This window comes from Penicillium verhagenii (genome assembly GCF_028828195.1).
Source record: "Penicillium verhagenii strain IBT 33310 chromosome Unknown utg000008l_segment0_segment0, whole genome shotgun sequence".
Taxonomy (NCBI): domain Eukaryota; kingdom Fungi; phylum Ascomycota; class Eurotiomycetes; order Eurotiales; family Aspergillaceae; genus Penicillium; species Penicillium verhagenii.
In genome coordinates, this window is record NW_026643172.1 from 1,341,043 (window position 1) to 1,362,125 (window position 21,083).

Sequence of the window (21,083 nt, forward strand, 5' to 3'; positions counted from 1 at the left end):
GGATATGAAATAAGTAGAATAATAATATACCTGTCTAAGATAAAAGACAGAATCTTTAAGCCAGTCCAGGCCAAAATAACATTGGAATATCCCCGGAAACGAAAGGGAATTCAAACCTTCAAATACCTTGACTTCCACACGATACGCCATCTAATCTTACAAAAAATCTCAATCACAACATGTCAAGTGCTCCTTGCGTGAGAAAGGCCCTAATGCACACCAGCACATACATGGAAGGTGGGGGATTGCAATGTCAGTTGATACAGCCGATGTAGTAACCTTGGAATGTTGTCATATAGTATATTATAGTGATGGTAGTATAGAGTCTACAGCCTACACTTCATGGGGCTTGAACTAGTCGGCACTAAGCACGCAATTCAGCATAGGCATGATGAGCCCTTGAAATGTTGACCTGGGATGCTATGGATTCTTCAAAAAATGATAATCACTAGCGTGATCCACTTAGTCGAGAGGCGAGAGCCGATCCGACACAGGGCTTTGAGGACTTGCTCGCAAAGCCTCAGCGAGATGGCGTCATGAGGATCTTACATTTGCGAGCATAGTACATGGTGGTTTCTACATGCACATCTGACGTGGAGGTTGTCAAAACTCATCTCGAGAAAAAAAAAATTTATTCAAGTGTTAAGGTAGAAGATACGATACTTTACAGTGATCTCGTATACATACAAGTTTAGCCCAAGTCCGGGGGAAATGGACCCACCGCAATCTACATGTACATGCACCACGGCGTGGAAAACAAAGAGGGAAAATAGAGCAAAGAGCAAAGAGAAAAGAAGGAAAAAAGGAACTCAAAAATACGCAGATCCCACTCGCATCTTTTCCGCTCGGAACGAGCGTGGATCAGTCAATAGTTGGATGCATGCAGCATCACATCAGGCTGGGGAGGTATGGCATATGTACGATGTGCCTTTCCCATTCGAAAGTTTCTCCTCAACCTTCTCCACAAACACATATGTGTATAGTAATCTCCATACTTTCTGTTCTTGATAAACTGCTTTGTCTTATCTCTCTTTACGTATCCAGATACTAACTACAAACTCGGTTTATAAATCAGATCCGATATACCTTCTGTGCGGGGTTATCATCTGCTCATCCCCGAACCAATAACTCCCCTCGGGCTTGTTTTTTCCCCCCCCCCACTAACCCCGAGGAACCAACACCGCATGCCACTTGAAGTGCGTTGAGGTCATCGGGCAGCATCTAACAAACTTCCGCTTGGATCGGGGGCTTTTCTCACTCCCAGCTTTAACATTGGTCCCTGGCCATGTGTCCCTTGTCGTATGACTCCACCTCCTCGGTTGCATGGACCAGGGGTGGTCACCGCTGGTTTATCCCAGTTGACCAACGCACACTCAAGTCTCCATACATGGATATCCTCCAATATGACAGGGTAAAAGAGCAAGTACAAGTCTTGGTCCCAAGATCTCTTTCACCATTTCCCCGCCTTTCGACGCTGATAATCATGGTATGGTGTGCGAGCCTAACAAAGTTTCGGTCGACCGCAAGAGCAAAAGAAAAATCCCCGATTGTTCCTTTTTTGCCCCCCAAAAAATACTCCTCCGAAAACTCGCTTTTTTCTATCATGACTACACGTACTCGCAAGACTTCTCGTCCAACCTGGTCGTTCAACTTGTACAGAATCTAAGCTTGCATGAGAATCAGGGGCAAAACGCAGATCAGCTGACGACGACTCTGGCCTCGCTCACCACTCACCGACTCGGACGCGTTTAACTCCCCTGAAGCTACCGTGATACTGGTACAATCGCACATGGATGACTGGAGGAGTCATGCAAGGGACTGGCTCTTTTTTACGCCTTCCCCTGAATAACGGGTCTAGAGCAGAAACCCAGGCTCTTCCTTTGGTTCCACATATCAAATGACTCAAGACTAATAAAGCGATCGAAAGACCAGCCTTGCCCGTAATACCTACTAGTATGTTCACACTCGTGTTCATACATACAGTGAAGGTATGGGCGACCGCTAGGGAATGCGACACTACACTTGGATTATAAGACATCTCATCCATCACGGAGATTAAATGCAAGATGGATGCACATGTGTGTAGACCCTTCTAATCTCCCTTCTAATTGCCAAAATCGGCAGCTATCGATCAATCCAAGATAAAAACGGACTCTTTTTTGATAATTCTGGAAAAAGTCCATCATTTTGACTACGCGGCCATGCGTAAGTCATATGTGGATGGGAAATTAAGGCCACGAGTTGTGGATATCTTGCCCGCCTAGCCACTCGGAGTATCCACCAGTCATAACGAGCAAGCTGATATGCTTGACATTGCAGCAAACATAACGGATCGTCAATTCAGACTAGGGGCCTGCCTTTGTCCTACCAGGAAATTTGGTACCCAGGTGGCACAAGGATCGGGTGTTGGTTTTGATGGGTCCTTGGCCGTTGGATGTATCACAACCGGAAGAGAAAAACCTGGAAATTGTCTTGATTAATTCCAAGGTTGCGGGCATGCGAAGATCAATGCATGGATGTATCTTGCTCTCCAGGTACAGATGTGCTAGTGCACTCAGAATGTTCCTGCATAGAGGAACTAGAATCGATTACCTATTCTCATTATGCAAGGTCACTTGGTAGCCTGGGGCATGTGCGTGTATGTACTCTACATATAAAGATCATTGTATAGGTCATGCATCTCGACCATGGACTCAGATCAATCACTGGCCAGGTAAAGAAAAGCCATGATGATCATTTTGTATAAATCGCCCATCCTAAGTTTTCTAAATGACAAGAGAAAATGCTGAAATTAGTTCCAAAGTTCATGGAAAACATATCGCATCGTATGTTCTCGGCGCATACGTGCATGTTCGAGATTGTAAGTGATGTTCCATGAAGACACGGGATTGAGGCTCCGTGTTCCCTCTCATCCACGGGCTTGATCTCCCCGCATCAACCACTCCCAGACAGGTGGTACCATAGGATAAGCCGACGAGGTTCGTGTATTCTTGGGACAGGAGGCGCCTTCTAAAACATGGACGGACGGGAAGTGGTTCCGGGACAGGGCCCGACATCCATCAGAAATCAGCGGAGCAAAGTCCCAAACAAAGACATGACATCTGGAAAGATCAGGTATACAAATCGGAAGATATAGAGCCATACCTCTCACAAGGGAAATTCCCTGTACTTCCGTATCATGGGCATTTTGTCGTACGAGCAATCTCTGTGGGGACGTTATACTCCGTAATCTCCGAGCAGCGTGCACGGTCCCGAGAATCAGCCGAGCGTCAAGGCGAACTGATGTGCCAACCCTATTCCGGTCAAGTCAGATTTTCTTTGTGGCTCTTGGTGCTCCGGTTGACCCGCTGGGGTGGGACGGGCTTGTCCGCAAACGGTAGTGGCAGGGGAGGGGGGAAAGGTGTTGAGAGCCCAAAAGAAAAGTGAAAAAAAGGGAAAGAAAAGGGAAGGGAAAAACCCTGTAATAGTTCGCAGTTACATTGACAGGTTTCTGTTGCGCGCGTGAATAAGGGCTTACGATTCGTCAGGACCCGTGTTGAAATGAACCCGACCGTCTGGGTTTTGGGCGAATGTGGCAGACCAGATGCTGACAGGCTTGACCGCTCTCTCTTCCGCCTTGATCATCTTTTGGAATTTGGGGAAATTTTGGGAAATAGTATAGAATAGTCTAGAGAAATAGAGAAATAGAGAAATAAAGAAATTATATAGATTTGGGTGAGAATCTCAATTCAATCGAATCGGCATTTTTTTTTAGATTAAATTACCTCTCTCGATCGTTGAGCTAGTGACATTCCTAGAAAAATGATAGATCCATGAGTCGATCGTTAAATCAAGAGCCAATGATTGCAATGGAAACCCTTCAATTGTTTCCCCCTCCCTTTCGATGTCCACATTGATGAGAATGAATTAAATTGTAAATGTAACCCTTTTTTTCCATTTAATTTCTTCTAACCATAAAAAGGCAAGAAAAACAGAGGAATAAAAGAAAAAGAAAAGAAAAAAAGAGGAAAAAAGAGGAAAAAAAAGGAAAAAAAAGAAATTATTATGTTAAAATTCTGCCGGTCCAACCCCGCTTAGCTAATGGCCGCAATCGTCGCACCTTACAAGCCTTTGGGTCTAGGTTCCTGCGCGGTGGGTCATATCCCAATTTCAGTTTCTAACTTCACCGCCCTGTTTCCCGCCTGTATTGTATTTATCATATATAGGAATATCTTAAGGGATTTGATCTAAATACGGGTCTCTTTTAGAATAGACTTGAGAATAGACTTGAGAATAGTAGACTTGAGAAGGGACTTGAGAGTAGACTTGAGAGTAGACTTGAGAGTAGTCTTGAGAAGGGACTTAAGAATGGATTAGTATATGACTAGGATATTAGCCTCTCTTTCTTGCCAGTTGTTGTGATATGCAGCGCTGACCTGCCTGAACATAATGGAGTTCAAAAACTAGTAATATGAATTTGGAATTACTCGTAATTTACTTTCTGCCGGTCGGAAAGTTGAAATTGGGATTTGACCTAGGGGTGGTCTCTATCGGTCGCCGCATGCGCGGCGGATCTTTCATGGCGGAAACTGCAACCAAAGTCTGCTTCGAGAACGTCACTCTCTTTCCCCCTCCGCCCTTTCCAGCTTTTTCACCTTATTCGATTCCTTCTCTCCTCTTTTCTTTCTGGAATTTACCCTCCGTTTCCTCCCAACCACCTCATATCGCCTTGAAATAATCCAACTTACCTCTCTTCTCCCCTCGTGGATACTCGGATACTCGCGACCGCCCCATCCCCGGGAAGTCGATGCTTCAACTCTGACGTGTGGATTTCTAGCGGGGTCGCATGCCACATATCTTGTCCCCCCGCCTCTAAACAACTTTAAACAAGGGTCCACCAACATCCCAAGACCGTCAAGCAAAAACAACGGGATCCGTCCTTTCGATCGTCAGCTTCGGTCCTCGGTTCATTGCCTGCACGAGCCATGTACGCCGTTGAGCAGGATAGGGCCCATCCGGGGCCGCCGCCACCACCACCACTTTCAATGGATCGCATCTCTGCACCATCCGCCGCATATCCCACTCCAGGCACTGGTCCGTTACGTCCCTCCGATCATCTTGCGCCCGTGACCACCCTACATGAAGGTCGGCTGTGGTCATTGCAAGTCGTCCAACAGCCTATCCGAGCGCGCATGTGTGGCTTCGGTGATAAAGTTCGTCCAGAATTCCTCTTCTCCAGAATGCGCCATTCTCATTCGGTTTGTTCGGACTAACATGATTGTTCTTAGGATCGACGACCAATTACACCGCCGCCTTGTATTCGACTCATTGTGAGAGATGCGCAAACGGACAAAGAGATTGATATCAAGTAAGATTATATGCGGCAATCGCAGGGGATGGAAGAAATATTCTCTAACAAACTGCAGTGAGATTGATACTTCATTTTATGTCCTCACGGTTGATTTATGGAACGCCGATGGCACCAATGAAGTAAACCTTGTGAAGCATTCCGCTACCTCGCCTTCAATCTCAACCGCCATGTCATCATCGTACCCGCCTCCGCCACAGACCATGTCTCCTACGTACCCGCCCTACGGTCAGCCTTACGGTCAGCAAGTCGGATATCCGCCAGTGAACAACTACTACGGAGCCCCGCAAATGCAGCAGTACCAGAATGCCTACAACCCGCAAGTAGGCTACCAGTACGGTTATCCACCTCAGACTCAGATGCAACCCAACATGTCTCCCGCGCCACCACAGGTCACCGGTGGCCCCGGAGGAATGTTCACTAGGAATCTTATTGGAAGCCTCAGCGCCAGTGCTTTCCGCTTGACGGATCCTGACAACAAGATTGGTGTATGGTTTATTTTGCAAGATTTGAGTGTCCGGACAGAAGGTTCTTTCCGGTAAGATTCATCAGTTCTAACAAGATAATCTCCTTTGCTAATATCTAATAGACTTAAAATGAGTTTTGTTAATGTTGGAACACAATCATCCGAAACTGGCAATGGTGCCCCCGTGATTAACCACGGAATCGCACCAGTCTTAGCGTCAGTCTTCAGTGACCCATTCCAGGTTTTCTCGGCAAAGAAGTTCCCCGGCGTGATTGAAAGCACCCAACTTAGCAAATGCTTCGCGCTACAGGGCATCAAAATTCCCATCCGAAAGGATGGAGTGAAAGGTCCCCGCGGCCGTGGCGGTGGCGACGATGACGACGATGAAGGAGACTATTAGAAAGAGCATAAAAGCAATCTTTTTTTATTTCATAGATGGGCATGACCTATCTAGCTCCGACACGACACAAGTCCTCTGAGGCGGAGACTCACGTTCTTCCCGCCTGGAGACCGATGAATGGGATGAGGGTTATTTTCTTGCTTGGGCGGAACCAAGACGTGGGGCAACTAAAAGGGGGCGTGTTGGCTTTACGGTGTTCTCGGTGGCCTCTTTGTCTTTTTTTAATTTCTTTGCCTTTTTTTCCTTTTACTCTTATGGGGTTATATTTGCTACACGGATAGGTACTGGGTGGGGTGCTTGGCTTTTTCATTTCTACTGGCTTCGGCCATGTTTATACCAAGAGTTGGACCAGCCGGTCATATACATACACCTTTTATTATTGTCAAATCATGCTCATTTCGGGTTGAGCTCATAACAATTGCCAGATCAGCCCTCTGCATTCATCCTGGCGCTTAGCAGATAGTACTAGATTCTTAGAGCCAGCACTAGCCCTGGAGACATTCAATGTCCTACTAGTAGCCTTCAAGGTTGGAAACTTTCGAAGCTACTAATAGTCAACTGGCATTACCTGCTATTTTGCCTTTGGTTTAATCCACATGTGCACATGCACATGGATATGGCATCAATTGATTGATAATGACGATCGTCTACCCTCAAAAAGTACTACATATGCTCCAGCTTCATGCACGACGGGTGTGGTAATTGATAACCTCGAGTTTTGAAGATTAGTGGGAGGCCAACAGAGATGGATTTTAAGGTTATCTAAACACGCTTCTTAATCTATGGCAAGTTTCTTTTCTTTTCCAACTCGACCTTGGAACTCTCCCACTAGTTACAAGACACGCAGTATATGTACATACCAAAGGCTGTGGGGCATGACCAGCTGTGGATCCGTACAAGGTGCATCCGGTATATCTAGTGACTACTAGTATTCCTGCATGTGCGCTTGAGACATCTATCTGCCTTCATACATCAATCATCCAAAATTCTATCTAAGATTCAATAACCCGATATGATAACGTCTAGAAGTACCAAGCAGGTACCTTCAAGTCCCTCCAGATGTCTATTATGCTATCGCCTGGACAGAACTCCGAGTCTTCCCCGCACATCACGCTCTTTGAGCCGAGATCAGCACAGGTCTTTCTGAGCGTTATCTATAAAATCTTAGTAGTGCCCCGGGGGAAACTCCTTGTAAATCAGAGCCAGTTCATATATATCCATCTGTCTGATTTGATCTCCTTGCCCTGACATCGTAATCATGCCCAGTTCAGTTGCACCCCCATTCCTTCATATCACCATCACCGAATTACATTCTACATTCGGAGCCGAGATCAGCGGTGTCAACTTCTCACGGCCGGTAGATAAAGAGGTCTTCCAAGAGATTCTAGCCGCCATCAGCAAGGTTAGTAGTATACACCTAAACCGATCGTAGCATCACTCCACTAATCGTCCAGCAGTACGGCGTCTGCGTGTTTCGCAATACAGCCCTCGACGACGCTCACCACGTCGCATTCGCCGCGCAGTTCGGCGAATTAGACGACGTAACGCCTTACATATCCGGCGGACGAGCCCACCGTCTATCGGACGTCCGTCTGTTCGACGTAAGCAACGTCGATCTCGACGGTATGGTCTTCCCAATCGATAATGTCCGACGGGAATGGAATAAGGTATTTCAAGCCCGAATGGATTGCACCCAATCCATCTAACACGCACAGGGCAACGGACTCTTCCATGTCGACTCAAGTTTCAACCCCCGACGAGCCGCGTACTCACTCCTCCGAGCGCACGAACTTCCACCCCCAAACATGGGCGGAGAGACCGAGTTCGCAGATGTCCGAACTGCCTTCGCCGACCTTCCGCCTTCTCTCCAGGCTGAGCTTCGCGAGCGGGATTACATAGCTGCACACTCGCTCTGGCATTCTCGTAAGGTCGCTGCGCCAGAGACGTTTGTAGATATCGATCCGGCCGAGTACCCGATGAGTCGGCACCGCTTACTCCAGCGACATGAGGCGTCTGGTCGGGAGACGCTGTATATAGCGGCGCATATCCATCACATTGAAGGGTTAGAGGACGACGCGTCGAAAGCGCTGTTTGAACGGCTATTCGGACATGCGACGCAGCCGGAGTATGTTCTTCGAGTGGGGTGGGAGAATGCGGGGGATTTGGTGCTCTGGGATAACACGAGTGTGATGCATCGGGCTGTTGGGGGGAAATTTGAGGGCAAGTATCGACGGGATATGCGTAGGGCCACGGTGCATGATAGTAGTAGCTTGGCGTGGGGATTGAATGAACATACCGAGGAGCGACAAGGTTTGCCTTGAGTACTAGTCTGTTGACCTTTTTTGCTTGGTTTCTTTCCTTTGGATCCAGTTACATCATTGTTGATGAGTAGTATGGAGCATAGTTGCATCGAAGCAGTCAAATCTCGTATTGTGTCTAAGAATATGGTAGAGACTCAAAGAGCGGAAGAAAAAATGTGGTAAGAAAAGTATACAAGAATAGAATAGAATGAGACATGGAATGCAGATCATCAACTCTCTCTCACCTCAACCACGGGGAGAGAAGAACGGGCCCACCGCCGTTTCCCAGTTTCAACCTCCTTGGCATATTGTCTCACTTGGAAGTCTCCATCTTCACTATACCATCTTCAGCACTAGGGGAGAGACATTAGGTGAGCTCGGATATATCATATGAATCGTTTTTTGTGCATCTCGTCACAGGGAGGAACTAACTCCTGCCTAGTGTCACATAGCAACGAGCCTAAAGCCATGTTGTCTCACTCGCGACCAATGAACTTCGCCAATCGGCGACCCCGCTAATCGGGTGTGGCCGACCCTGAAGAGCCTTGTTCCCGTCATCGACTTCGGTTCCTTGGGACTGCTAGACCCTTGTTTGGAGGCAATTCGCGGGGCTAACCGATGAATAGAATGACCAGAAATAGGCCTGCCATGTTGTCTCTGCTTGGTCTTGGTTACTCGGGGCATCTATATAAAGAGGACGCAACATTCGTCAAATCCTAAGAATATCATTCACTCATCCATCGCATCCAGATCTATCCAGACTTACATCTCTAAATTCGCCTCTTCCTTTCCAGTCAAGATGAAGTCCGCCATTGCCTCTATTGCTCTGCCTCTCCTGGCCGCCGCGGCCCCAGCTCCAGTAGCTAGTCCCAGCGCCGCCAGCCTCCCAGCTTTCAGCGTCATGTCCATCCGCTCTGCGTCGCCAATTCACTACATGCAGATGAACGCCGCGGGCCAAAAGTTCTACCTCGGTGGAAGCACTTCCTCCTACTGCCCGGGTGTGGAAGGCATGGTCTGCCCCCCTGGCAACCAGACCGTCTTCGCTCCAGGCGGTAACGCCATGGTATGTGACACAATATATCGGAGAATGTCGGACAAGGCGTGGAAAAGAATATATGTACTGACCACAAGATATTGTATAGGATACCGAGGTTCCTGGTGGTCAGCAGGTCTATGTTGATGCCACTGGTGCTTTGAGCTTCACTCAGGCTCACTCAGCTTCTATTCCCGCTGGGTCTTCGGTCGGCGATTTGATTTACGAGGCTGGTGAGCCTTGGTCTCATTACAGCTTCAATGGCTGGGGTGCGCAGGGCTTTATGGCTTGCCCGACCACTGATAGCCGTTGGCAGGTGTTTGCTGCTTTGCAGAACGCTACTGTGCCCTCTGGGAATGTGGCTGATTGTCTTGGCTTTGATGCTATTGCTTTGACCTATACCGGTGATATCCCTGCTTGGCAGTATATTTAAGTGGACATACTGGGTACTAGTAGCCCTCAGTTGTTCCCAACCTTGGTTAAAATGTTTTCCATTGCTGGTTGTTGGTGTTATATGATTTTTGGGTTAAACCCATATAGCTTCAAGTTTGTACATACATTGTCGGCTTAGCCCTGATTTACTGTTTATCCATTTAAGCATGCTGCGAGAAGTCCAAATGAATGAGAAGATTTAAACCAAAAACACTTTGTACTTTTAATTCTATCGGGCAATGGGTATCATTCTATACTTTTCGTCTAGTTCCGCCAAATCCGAATCGCTTTGTCCTTGCCACCACTGCCGACCTTCTGTCCATCGGGACTCCAGTCAACAGCAAATACCTCGTCCTGGTGACCCGGGAGATCCACCGACAGCTTACCCGAGCGCACATCCCACACTTTGAGGGTTGTGTCCTTGGATGAGGACACGAGAAGTCGCGAGTCTGCGGAGAAGCAGCACTGGTAAACAGCGCCAACGTGACCACGGAAGGTGGTGATGAATCTATAAACACTCGTTAGCGAATAATTCCAATTGGTGATGATAGGTTAAAACAAAATATCAACAACATACTTTCCATCACGTCCATTCCACAGCTTGACATGGTTATCAAATCCAGCGGAGGCGATGTATGCCATATCCGGGGAGAAAGTAACGTGGTTAACCTCCTTCTGGTGACCCAAGAGACGAGCGACAGGCTTGCTTGAGCTAGCCGGGTCCCAAAGGTACATAGTGAAATCATCACTGGCTGACACCAGGCGCTCAACAATCTTGTTGTTTACAATCGCCGCCTCCTCGAATCGTTTCTTCGCGGCGGCAATCTTCTCGGCTTCTGTCGCAGGAACCTTGCCAGTGTGGTTGTGGTAAGAAACGCGCAAGGCAAAGTCGGTTGAAAGAGCAAGGTGGTTAACGCGGTGGGCATGCGCCGACAAAGTCTGAATAATCGTGCCCTCCTTCGCATTCCAGACCTTGATAGTCTTATCGTGCGATGAAGTATAGATCTTACCGGTACCACCCCATCGCACACAGGTGACCGATCCCTTGTGTCCAGTCAGAACCTTATCAATGCGCTTAGAGACAACATCCCAAATGCGAACGGTTGAGTCCTTCGACGCCGAGGCCAGAAGGGGTCGCCCAGACTCCTGCACATGGTACGGCTCCCAAGCCAGACTGGTAATCCACTTAGAGTGACCCTTAAGCGAGCCGCCGAGTGGCTGTCCCTTCTTCGCATCCCACAGACGCACTGTGTTGTCCATGCTACCGGTCGCGATCATGGCGCCATTGGGCGAGTACGCCACGGCCAACACCCAACTGGTGTGACCCTTCAGTGTGTGAAGAGGAGTTCCAGTGTCACAATCCCAGACTCGGGCGGTCGAGTCACCACTTCCGGAGACCATTGTTGAAGAAGAGACGGGGGAGAAGGAGGTTGCGAGAATGGCTTCGCCATGGCCGGCAATGGAGGCTGCACAGCGGGAAACAGCCTTAACCCGAAATACGGCTTGAGGGGTAAAGAATAGAGAAATTGTATCTTCGGTAGTCTTGACGCCGGGTTGAAGAAGCGAATGGTACAAGTCCGAGAGGATGTCAATGGTCTGTCCTTCTTGTTTCTCGGGGTGGTGGGTGAAGCGATACGGAACTCGTTCATCATCCTCCTTTTTGTGAAATGAATTGTTAGGTCGGACCAAATATTAGCCACGGTGGAGAGAAGAAGAACTTACATTTCCTTGCAATGTGTTTAACAGTGTCTCCAAGTTCTTGATGTTCGCATCGGCCACAGGAACTGAGACCGCAGGCCCGGTAGCATTGCCGGTGGCCTGGTCAAAGAATTGCACACGGACGCTGCCGAGATCGCTGGGGATACGATCAATCTCCTGTTGCTCCCGCGCCTTTTCGGCTACGGCAAGCTTCTGGCGCTTACTAGGTGGGGGGACAAGGGTCGACATTGTCTTTTTTTTTTTTTGGTGGTAGTTGGAGAAGGAAGAAAATTTGAGATCAGAGCCTTATCTTATCGCGGGGCTCAACGTCACTTGGCGATAGCGAATATAGATCTACAATCTACAAAGGACCTCGCTTTTTCTAATTCATTTAGCAGTAAACTTCAGGAGTCACGGAGGGAGAGTGATAATGCTGCTTTTAATAATGTTTCTTCTTTTTTCTATTTTTCTTCGTAAATATATATCTCAGGAGGAGAAAATAAAATAAGGAGATAGGAACATTGAAGCAGAGTGGATGGATTCCAAGAACCCACGAGCACTAGCACTATACTAGTATTTACCAGTAGTATTTATGGGGTATTGTACATAGAGTGCGTTGTGTCTGGTTTTTAACACCGAATGTGCTGCCAGTGGGCAAACCTCTTTTCAATCTTTGACATAATCAATTGATGTATCCTGCGGCCTGTCCCTCCCGCCTACACCTATATGATTGATCCCACCTAGTACCATTATCCTAACATTGAAAATCCACCGAAAATCCACCGAACATCTTCCAAATATCATCATGTCTCTCTCATTTAGAGAATCTTCGGTTCAGTCGTCAGTTCCTTTGCCAACGAGAACCACCACTAGCAGACGTCCGGCAACTGCAAGGCCAACTACTACCGCGACAAGCGTCGCATCACAGGACATTGTCTGCGCAGTCAGCGAGTCCCGTGGTGTGTCATCTACCGTTGGCTTGGCTTTTATCAATCTAGCAACAGCAGAGGTGGTCCTGTGTCAAATATGTGACACCCCGACGTACGTCAAGACCGTCACGAAGATAGGCGTCTTTGAACCCAATGAGATTTTGTTCATGAACACCGTCGCCGAATCGAAGCTGCGCTATATAATTCAAGAAAACCTGCCCGACCCTACTCTCACTTTTTTGGATCGTCGATACTGGTCGGATAAAGCTGGACAAGAGTACTTGGATCGGTTGGCATTCTCAGATGAGGCGGATTCGTTGAAAGTGACCCTGGGTGGGAGTTATTTTGCGGCGTGCTGTTTTGCTGCGGTAAGCAGATAAGATATTCCAAACCAAGACCTGCATCTTTGCTGATCTTATAACAGGCCCTGAAATATGTTGAGTCGGAGCTTCAACGGGTCTTCACCTCTCATTCGCTCAGGATCAGGTTCGAGCCCTCGCAGGGTTCAATGACAATTGACTTGCAAACCATCGTATCGTTGGAACTTATTCAAAACCTCCATGCCGCCAAATCTCGGGACAGCCTTTACGGTCTGCTCAATCAGACTTTGACTCCAATGGGCGCAAGACTACTACGTTCAAACGTCCTTCAGCCGTGCACGGAGAGAAATAAGCTGACAGCGAGATACAATGCCGTGGAAGACTTGTCCACAAAGGAAGACATGTTCGTATCCGTTCGGCAGGCTTTGAAGGGTTTTCTCGATGCTGATAAAGTCTTGACCTCGGTTGGTATATTGATTTCACGCATTGGGCTATATCGACTAATCATCTAGATCATCTTGGTTCCAACGAAACAAACCGTCCAGTATGTTGAACAGTCTGTCAACAATGTCATCATTCTCAAGACGTATGTGTCTGCTATCAAGGAAATCTATCAGGCCCTAGGTGCAGCAGACAGTGACTTGCTTATGACCATCCGCGAGGTACTTTCATGTCCCCGGATATACTACTCCAAAAGCTGATCAGTCTAGGTTTGCTATCCTGCAGGGCATCAGGCGGTTGAACAGTTAATTGAAGATGCATTGAATGAAAACGTCACCTATCAAAGCAAGCCGCTTGATCTTCGCAATCAACGAATTTACTGTGTCAAGGTGAAGTTATATCGTGGATTGCCCGTGAACATTACCTGACAGGGTAACTAGGCAGGTGTCAATAGCCTGTTGGATGTTGCCAGGCAAACTTACAAGGAATCGAATGCCGATGCGGTAGAACTTGTGTCCAAGCTGGGAGGTAAAGTCAATTGCTGTCCTTTGAAATTGACCTGACGCTCATATCTACAGATGCCCATGACATGACTTTGGACCTCAAATATGATTCCGCACGGCAGTACTACATCTGCGTTCCTTCCACCGAGCCCGGACCATTGCCCGATGTATTCATCAACGTATACCGAAAGAGAAATCGCATCGAATGCCAAACACTCGACCTAGTGAAATTGAACAAAAGAATCACCGATTCCCACAACGAAGTCATCAGTCTCAGCGACCAAACAATCCAAGAACTTCTTCGTGACGTTTGCTCTGAAGTTTCGGGGCTGTTTCGAATCAGCGAAGCAATTGCCATGCTCGACATGCTCGCAGCCTTTGCCCAGCTATCAACAAGTCACGACTACATCCGGCCAGAGCTAACAAATGCCCTGGCCATAAAGTCTGGACGGCACCCCATACGCGAGCAGATCCACTCCAGCAAGTTCATTCCCAACGACGCATATGCAACAGCGCAAACCCGATTCCAGATTATCACGGGATGCAACATGAGTGGAAAATCGACTTATATTCGGTCACTGGCCTTGATGACGGTCATGGCACAGATTGGCTGTTTTGTCCCGGCACAGTATGCCTCATTCCCAATCATGCACCAGCTCTTTGCGCGTGTCGCGACAACGGACGATCTCGACGCAAATGTGTCGACTTTTGCAGCAGAGATGCGCGAGATGGCTTTTATTCTGCGAAATGTCCAGCCACGGGGAATGGTGCTTGTAGACGAGCTGGGAAGAGGAACAAGCACAAGCGACGGACTCGCCATCGCAATTGCCTTGGCCGAAGCACTAATTGCAAGCAACTCATTTGTTTGGTTCGCCACACACTTCCATGATCTAGCGCGGATTCTATCCGAACGTAGTGGGGTCATCAACCTGCATTTAGCAGCCGAAATCACCTCTAATGCAACGAAGATAACAATGTTGCACCGCATTGAAGAGGGTCCAGTGCCGGATCGTCGATACGGAATTGCCCTCGCGAAGCTGGTGGATCTTCCACCCAGAGTTCTTGAAGTTGCGACGAAGGTATCGGAAGAATTGGATCGGTTATCTCAACGTCGGAACGATCCATCGCGTGCTGTAGCTATTGCTCGAAAGCGAAAGCTGTTGCTATCTCTGCAAGAACAGCTTATCATCGCTCGAGACGGGACAATGGATAATAAGTCGCTTGCCAGACGGCTGAAGAAGTTACAGGATGAGTTCGCGTTGCAAATGGACGTTATTGACAAAGAAGTTCGAACAATCGATGAGACGGACGAGCCGGTAGATGGAACCCAATCGATTCCAGAGGGGTTGGAACCACAAGTTCAGACCCCGAGAGATGAGAGCCAGAATTCAGATGATCTCAAATCACTCGCAGGCACATCTTTTGATGATCCAATTCCGATCGATTCGGATTCTGAAACTGACGACACGGACAACGATAGCGTGGTACTTGTCTAGTACAACCCTGGGAAGACTGACGGATTTTATGAACTATTCGGTCCAGATGTCAGGACGTTATGGCCAATAAAACTGCATCTATAGTATATAGCAACATGCGAAGCAGAGCAAGGAATATGCCGATATATCAACAGGCAAATGATGTTGGAACCAAAGTTTATTGTTATACAGGAAGGAACTCATCAGATCAATGACTACTTATCTCAGCCTGGCAGGTGGATCATTGGAAGAAAATGAGAAAATGCTTTATTTTATTCGACGATCGGACCGTAACATGGCCACAACACGTATTCAGGGTATTTCAAAATTAACCAAAGTGGTAAAGCGTTTGCTTGCCCTTCTTCTTTTTGCCCTTTTTACTATCATCGAAGTCTGCATCAGCTGGTTCGGCGGGAGATGCAAGGCCAGAAGAGGGGTTAGATCCCCAGGCAGTTGGGGCTGGACCACGGCGATCGTCCCAGCGCACATAGCCGCGAGTCTTGCCTGCCATCATTACATTCGGCCTTGCAGCTGCAGGAAGAGCTGGGAATGCGTCAGCACCAGTTCTGGGTGGTGGTGCAGCGCGCGCAGGTGTGGGTGGAGTTGAAGAGGTAGATCGTACAGGGCCACTGGGGATAGATGGGCGTGCAAGGGGCGGTGGGGCGGCAGCCGCCCATGGAGTGGAAGGAGCGGGCTTGTTACGGCGAGAGGAAGGACCAGCGGAAGCAGCGAGAGGGGGGAAAGGATTTGAGGATGCAGATGGCATGGCACCACTTCGGCCAACCGCGGACCGTGAGGACTGGGCAGTGGACGATTTCAAACGCAAGACACGCTTGCCGCCAGTGTTGGCAGTACCTGGGGACATGCCAGGCAAAAGTCCGCCGGGACCTGGTAGAGCTGGGTAGTCCTCATTAATGGCTCGCCAATCATTCCAAGATTGCAACAGACCAGTGCGCTTGGAGTCTTCCTCATAAATGTCAGCGAGTTCCTTGATGAGCTTGCCCAGGTCAGAACTAGATGTGTCGAATAGAGAAAAGAATGCGTCGATGAGCTCAGTGGCAGAGATGGCAGATGTACGATAGCTGGACACTCTCAAACGGAATTCAGCAAGCTTATTCTGGTCATTGCGGAGAAGACTTGTAGCTCGTTCAACTACGGCCGTGTGGCGCAGTTTTCGCGCTTGATCTTGGGGCCCAAGTGGCTCTGGATTGGCAGCGAGACTGAGGCTCTCAAGCTCTGCAGCTGGAGGAGGTCGAGTGCGTGAGGATGAGGGAACTGGCGTGGCGCCAGCTGATCTGGGTGGTGCTTGCACTGTTTGGGTGTCGTTTCTGGTAAGCTGGCCTCCGAAGCTCCGCGTTGAAACGGACTGCGCACTCTGAATATCCATTTGTCGTTGGAAAGCGAGTTCAGCCCGTGATAATGTCTGTGCACTTGAGGCCGGTAATGGCTCAGCGTTAGGGTCTCGTCCTCTACCAGCACCACGCCGTTGGCGTTGAGGCTGATATGGGCTGCGCATATTATCAAACTCGGAAAGATCGACCAGCCGTGCATCCCGTCTGATATCTTTCGAAACACCATCAGGGTGTGCTTCTATTTGATGTCCCTTGAGATCCATTTGAGACTCGAATACCACGAATTTCTTCTCCAGGCACTCCTTGTCGAGGCACACAAAATGGTCACGTTGAAAGTGGTCCTCAAGTGCGTGATAATCGACATAGTATTGCTGCTGACGATTGGAATTGCGTCGGTCGCAGATGTGACAGCGCTCATGGCGCTCTCGACAGTGGGTGTAAAGTTCATCATCACCGTAGAACCGCTGATGACAGAAACCACACTCGGGATGTCCCTTGAATCCGCTCTGATTAATCGCGCCTGGCTTATCATCACCATGCTTCTCGTGTTTGCGTAATTCGTCTCTAGTAAATAGGACATGTTCGTGGGTAAAGACTTTTTTATTGCGAGTACAAAGGTCACTAGAATTGTCCCAGTTAGTCTCCTCTCAGTCTCTCGCGCCAATGTTGTACAAAAAACTTACCACATAACCTTGCTGTGCTTGCTCTTCACGTGGCGATGTAAATCGGGCCATCCTAAGCAGGCCACGTCGCAGTCCTCGTCGGGGCAGTTGTACCGAAGCAATAACACAGTGTCCTCAAAAATCTCATCGTTTTCATAGAGAACGCCCAAGTTATCATCCGTCCTAGCAAAGTCCTTCTTCTGAAAATCTTCGAATTGTCGGTTGGGGTCGTCGGTGAAGATAACAAAACTTGCTTCGGTCTATAAAGTCACAGATTAGCGCATGCAAAGAATTTGTGGTCAAAACTGGGCAAACTTACACGACAATGGGCGCAAGCTTTGTTTTTATACAGCGCACGGAGTCTCAGCGCGCAGATATGACATGTCCGGTGATTACACGGAGAGACAGAGGTATGTTCGACCTTGGAAGCGCAGATGAAACAAACCTCTCCATCGTCCGCGTCGTCGGTGGCAGCTGGGAGGGCCTTGGAACCGACGGTCGCAGTTGGGGTAGGTGTAGCTTGCGTATCCTTGTCCTGGGACCCGTTCGCCAGCTGGGATTGATCGCGACCTCCGGAACCCTTGCCTCCTCGACCACGAGACTTGGATCCTCTACTAGCGGCACCCCCTGCGTTGCGTGGGCCATCCGCATGGCCGGAGGGGGGAGCCCCTCCGCGGCCCCGGCGGCGACCACCACGGCCCCGTCCTGATGAATCTGAAGCAGCAGGAGTGTTGTCAGCCATATCAGGATAGCAGCGATCAATAGCGGCACAAGAGACAAGTATCAATGACAGACTTCGAGCTGAGAAAGCTCGTCGTTGTGGGTGTGGTGGGGGATGGGAAAAAGTTGTGTCGCTGACTGATCCATTCCGCTGACCACATCAAAGAGCATAACTTCAGCTAACTAACTTGAACTAGATAAAGAAAGATTACGAATAAGTAACCAAACAGCAAAGTAAATTGATACGACTCATTCCCATGAGCCTTGAATTCTAGGATCTTCACATTGAATGAATAAAGCTTTGGTAAATTACTCAAAGACACAATCATTGAGCACATTCAATGTTGTAGTTAATATTGGTGGACAGCTTTACATGCATGATTACTAATTATGAATCTAACATGATGTTCACTAACTATTCAGTAAGCCTTGTTTCGCCTCTCCGGCACTTCAAGGGGGCAACATTTGCCACGTCAAGAATGAGATGAATGGTTTCGAACGCCCAAGTCTCTCTTATTCAAAGGCACTACAGTCGAGGCTCATTCAAATCAATTCCAAGATTGGTCTAGACCCATAGACTTAAATAACCTTGGATAATACCCACCTCTAGGCTACACTGGAGCCCTGATCAACCTTGGGAAATGATCTACAACCTTATGTTTGAATTGATATTAGAACGGGAGCACATACATGTATGAAGGACATGGTACATACTGTATGTACCAGATTTCCGCTTGTGGATTTCTAGTCCCCCCTTGCCGCTCTATGCTCTCCGAGATCCCCCTTAACTAGTCCGTGGTATAGCAAATGACTCAACGCAAAACTTCAAATAGGTAATGATGCGGAGTGACGTGAACGTTCATATTGTATTACGGCATATGTTATTACCAAAAAGGACTAGTTTGTTATTTTATTATCAACTCTAGGCCGCGGGCGTGGAACTTAGTATGTAGACCTATTTTGGCTCGTAAGGTTTCCCACCTTCCTAATTTACGATCGCTCGTCGTAGTTCTTCTTTCTCCTTCAACCAATTCAATTTTCGATCAATACTAGAATCAAGTATTAACCCTTTCTGAAAGTGATGAGCTACCTCATCAGAAACACCGCGGAGATGACTAACTCCAAACTACACACTATCGGACAAGGCGCCTGTGGCACTGTCTGGGCTGAATCCGAGAATGGCCCTATCTACAAGCGAGAGGATGGCGGACCAGGTCGATCCTTGGGAAACGATTTCGAAATGCACCATCGAATCATTCAAAGTTTCTTAAAATTCAACGACTTCCATAAAACCGAGCTTCAGGTTGAAATCCCCACGCCATACAATTTCATCAAAGCCAACGACCAAGACTGGTGGTCAGCTAATCTACAAATGTTTCCATCGGGATATACCCCATGCAACATGATTCACGCCCAGCGTATCCCGCCCTTCCCACAGGCTGCAAGGGAGAATCTCATCAGCAGATACTGTCCTTCAAATATCCAATCTACAATCATCAACAGCGAACCCGATAAGGACTGCGTGGTAAGACTGTACCTGGGCCGAAGACGAAGACAAAGATCCCAGACTTCATCTAGATTCACTGCGTTTTCGCTGCGAAACTTCCCTCTTCATCTCGACCAAGTGGAGTCTCTGGGCACTTCACAAAGCGAAATCCACAAGTACGCCGAGATCATGGCTGAGACTCTCGCTGTCATGCACTGGATTGCGGAAGTCGATGGGAACGACATAGAATTTGTTCTTGCACTTCCAAACAATGGTCATTCTGGCTCCGGGGTATGCGGCTTGGAAACGGACTCTCATCCACTTGGCAGACATTCGATGTGGGTATTAGATTTCGATCTATGCAGAGCGACAACTGTGGATCTGAAAGGGGTGGAGCAATCTGCAAGTGCATTCTGGCGCAACGACCATTACTATCCTCGACCCGATCTGGATCGTGAACTATGGACCGCATTTCGAGAGCACTATGTTCTGTTCAGCGATGCTTGTGCAGAGACCTTTGATCATCAAGAAGGACAGAAGAGGCGTGACCTTGCAAGACATTTTATTGACCTGCTTGAGCAAGGCGTGATAAGGGTGGAATGACAAGAAAAGTTGAAAACTTCAAGAGTTCTTTGCACTTGATGAGTCGAATTTCCGGATGAGCCTTGGAGCTTCAAATGTTTAATGTATGAGCTTACTGCATGTAATTTCTTTATAATTCAATGTTGGCCTGTGGCTTTAATGAGACCAATCAATCAACCAATTTACAAATCGACCAGTTGACCACAAGTAGTACATAGCCCAGAGTGGTTTTAGCCCACTTCCCTGTTTGATTGTTTGTAAATACCGGTACGGTAGGTGAGTCGACAATGGACATTGATAGTATGGTTAGGACTCATTAGTTAATGTTAGTATATCTAGTTTTTTTTTTAAGGGGTAGTACATGTGTATGCGTACATAGGGTGACAAAAGTGTTTGTACACTTCCATTTTTCCCTGCAAAAAATAGCAAAACTCACCCTGTTTGGTTACAATTATTCTAACAACTTTATATGTAGAAGAGGATTTTTAAATCGCCTTAACTCTAAATAAACGATTGATAATTGATCTGTATAATTAGGAATCCGGTTTAAATGCTTGTATTGTGGAAATGTTTGGCCTAGAAAATGGATATGAATCATGATATTTTTCTGAACTTTTACTATAGGGATGCGGCCTGTTTGCTAACAAATTTCAACAATTTTTCTCATCCTCAATTTTAAAGTCATGCAACTCTACCAGGATAAATCATACCAGAGGTTCCAACTGTAGGAAGTACTTATTTACCAATTATCTATAGCTTAGCTATAATCAGAAAAAAAGTCTACATATAAGTTTATAGTGGTACTGAATATCAAAGTTGGTGAGTTTTGCTATTTTTTGCGGGGAAATATAGAAGTGTACAAACACTTTTGTCACCCTATGTACATACTATGTAGATGCTAGTACCCCACATGCACAGTATTTACCCCAGATGCAGC

The 21,083-nt window shown here is 47.7% G+C and overlaps 7 protein-coding genes across 7 annotated transcripts; 5 read left to right on the forward strand and 2 right to left on the reverse strand.

Annotated features, from left to right (window-relative positions):
- Positions 1 to 4,964: 4,964 nt before the first annotated feature.
- On the forward strand, positions 4,965 to 6,213 carry N7466_008474 (velvet factor family protein; the record flags this gene model as incomplete). The annotated part of the gene is made up of 4 exons (XM_057167863.1): positions 4,965 to 5,192; positions 5,268 to 5,347; positions 5,406 to 5,885; positions 5,937 to 6,213. The coding sequence occupies 4 exons, from the start codon at positions 4,965 to 4,967 to the stop codon at positions 6,211 to 6,213; spliced, it is 1,065 nt and encodes a 354-aa protein (XP_057018494.1).
- Positions 6,214 to 7,471: 1,258 nt separating this feature from the next.
- Positions 7,472 to 8,534, forward strand: N7466_008475 (TauD/TfdA dioxygenase family protein; the record flags this gene model as incomplete). Its single annotated transcript, XM_057167864.1, has 3 exons — positions 7,472 to 7,615; positions 7,668 to 7,880; positions 7,929 to 8,534. 3 exons carry the CDS (start codon positions 7,472 to 7,474, stop codon positions 8,532 to 8,534), a joined length of 963 nt encoding a protein of 320 aa, XP_057018495.1.
- Positions 8,535 to 9,312: 778 nt separating this feature from the next.
- Positions 9,313 to 9,979, forward strand: N7466_008476 (putative IgE binding protein; the record flags this gene model as incomplete). The annotated part of the gene is made up of 2 exons (XM_057167865.1): positions 9,313 to 9,576; positions 9,656 to 9,979. 2 exons carry the CDS (start codon positions 9,313 to 9,315, stop codon positions 9,977 to 9,979), a joined length of 588 nt encoding a protein of 195 aa, XP_057018496.1.
- A 263-nt stretch (positions 9,980 to 10,242) lies between these two features.
- Positions 10,243 to 11,925, reverse strand: N7466_008477 (WD repeat protein; the record flags this gene model as incomplete). The annotated part of the gene is made up of 3 exons (XM_057167866.1): positions 10,243 to 10,486; positions 10,556 to 11,634; positions 11,701 to 11,925. The coding sequence occupies 3 exons, from the start codon at positions 11,923 to 11,925 to the stop codon at positions 10,243 to 10,245; spliced, it is 1,548 nt and encodes a 515-aa protein (XP_057018497.1).
- A 556-nt stretch (positions 11,926 to 12,481) lies between these two features.
- N7466_008478 (MutS family protein MSH4) lies at positions 12,482 to 15,365 on the forward strand (the record flags this gene model as incomplete). The annotated part of the gene is made up of 6 exons (XM_057167867.1): positions 12,482 to 12,973; positions 13,030 to 13,389; positions 13,438 to 13,587; positions 13,636 to 13,755; positions 13,807 to 13,894; positions 13,945 to 15,365. 6 exons carry the CDS (start codon positions 12,482 to 12,484, stop codon positions 15,363 to 15,365), a joined length of 2,631 nt encoding a protein of 876 aa, XP_057018498.1.
- A 307-nt stretch (positions 15,366 to 15,672) lies between these two features.
- N7466_008479 (E3 ubiquitin-protein ligase HEL2) lies at positions 15,673 to 18,100 on the reverse strand (the record flags this gene model as incomplete). The annotated part of the gene is made up of 3 exons (XM_057167868.1): positions 15,673 to 17,238; positions 17,388 to 17,618; positions 17,678 to 18,100. 3 exons carry the CDS (start codon positions 18,098 to 18,100, stop codon positions 15,673 to 15,675), a joined length of 2,220 nt encoding a protein of 739 aa, XP_057018499.1.
- A 1,089-nt stretch (positions 18,101 to 19,189) lies between these two features.
- N7466_008480 (zinc finger protein) lies at positions 19,190 to 20,167 on the forward strand (the record flags this gene model as incomplete). Its single annotated transcript, XM_057167869.1, has 1 exon — positions 19,190 to 20,167. The coding sequence occupies one exon, from the start codon at positions 19,190 to 19,192 to the stop codon at positions 20,165 to 20,167; it is 978 nt and encodes a 325-aa protein (XP_057018500.1).
- Positions 20,168 to 21,083: the final 916 nt, after the last annotated feature.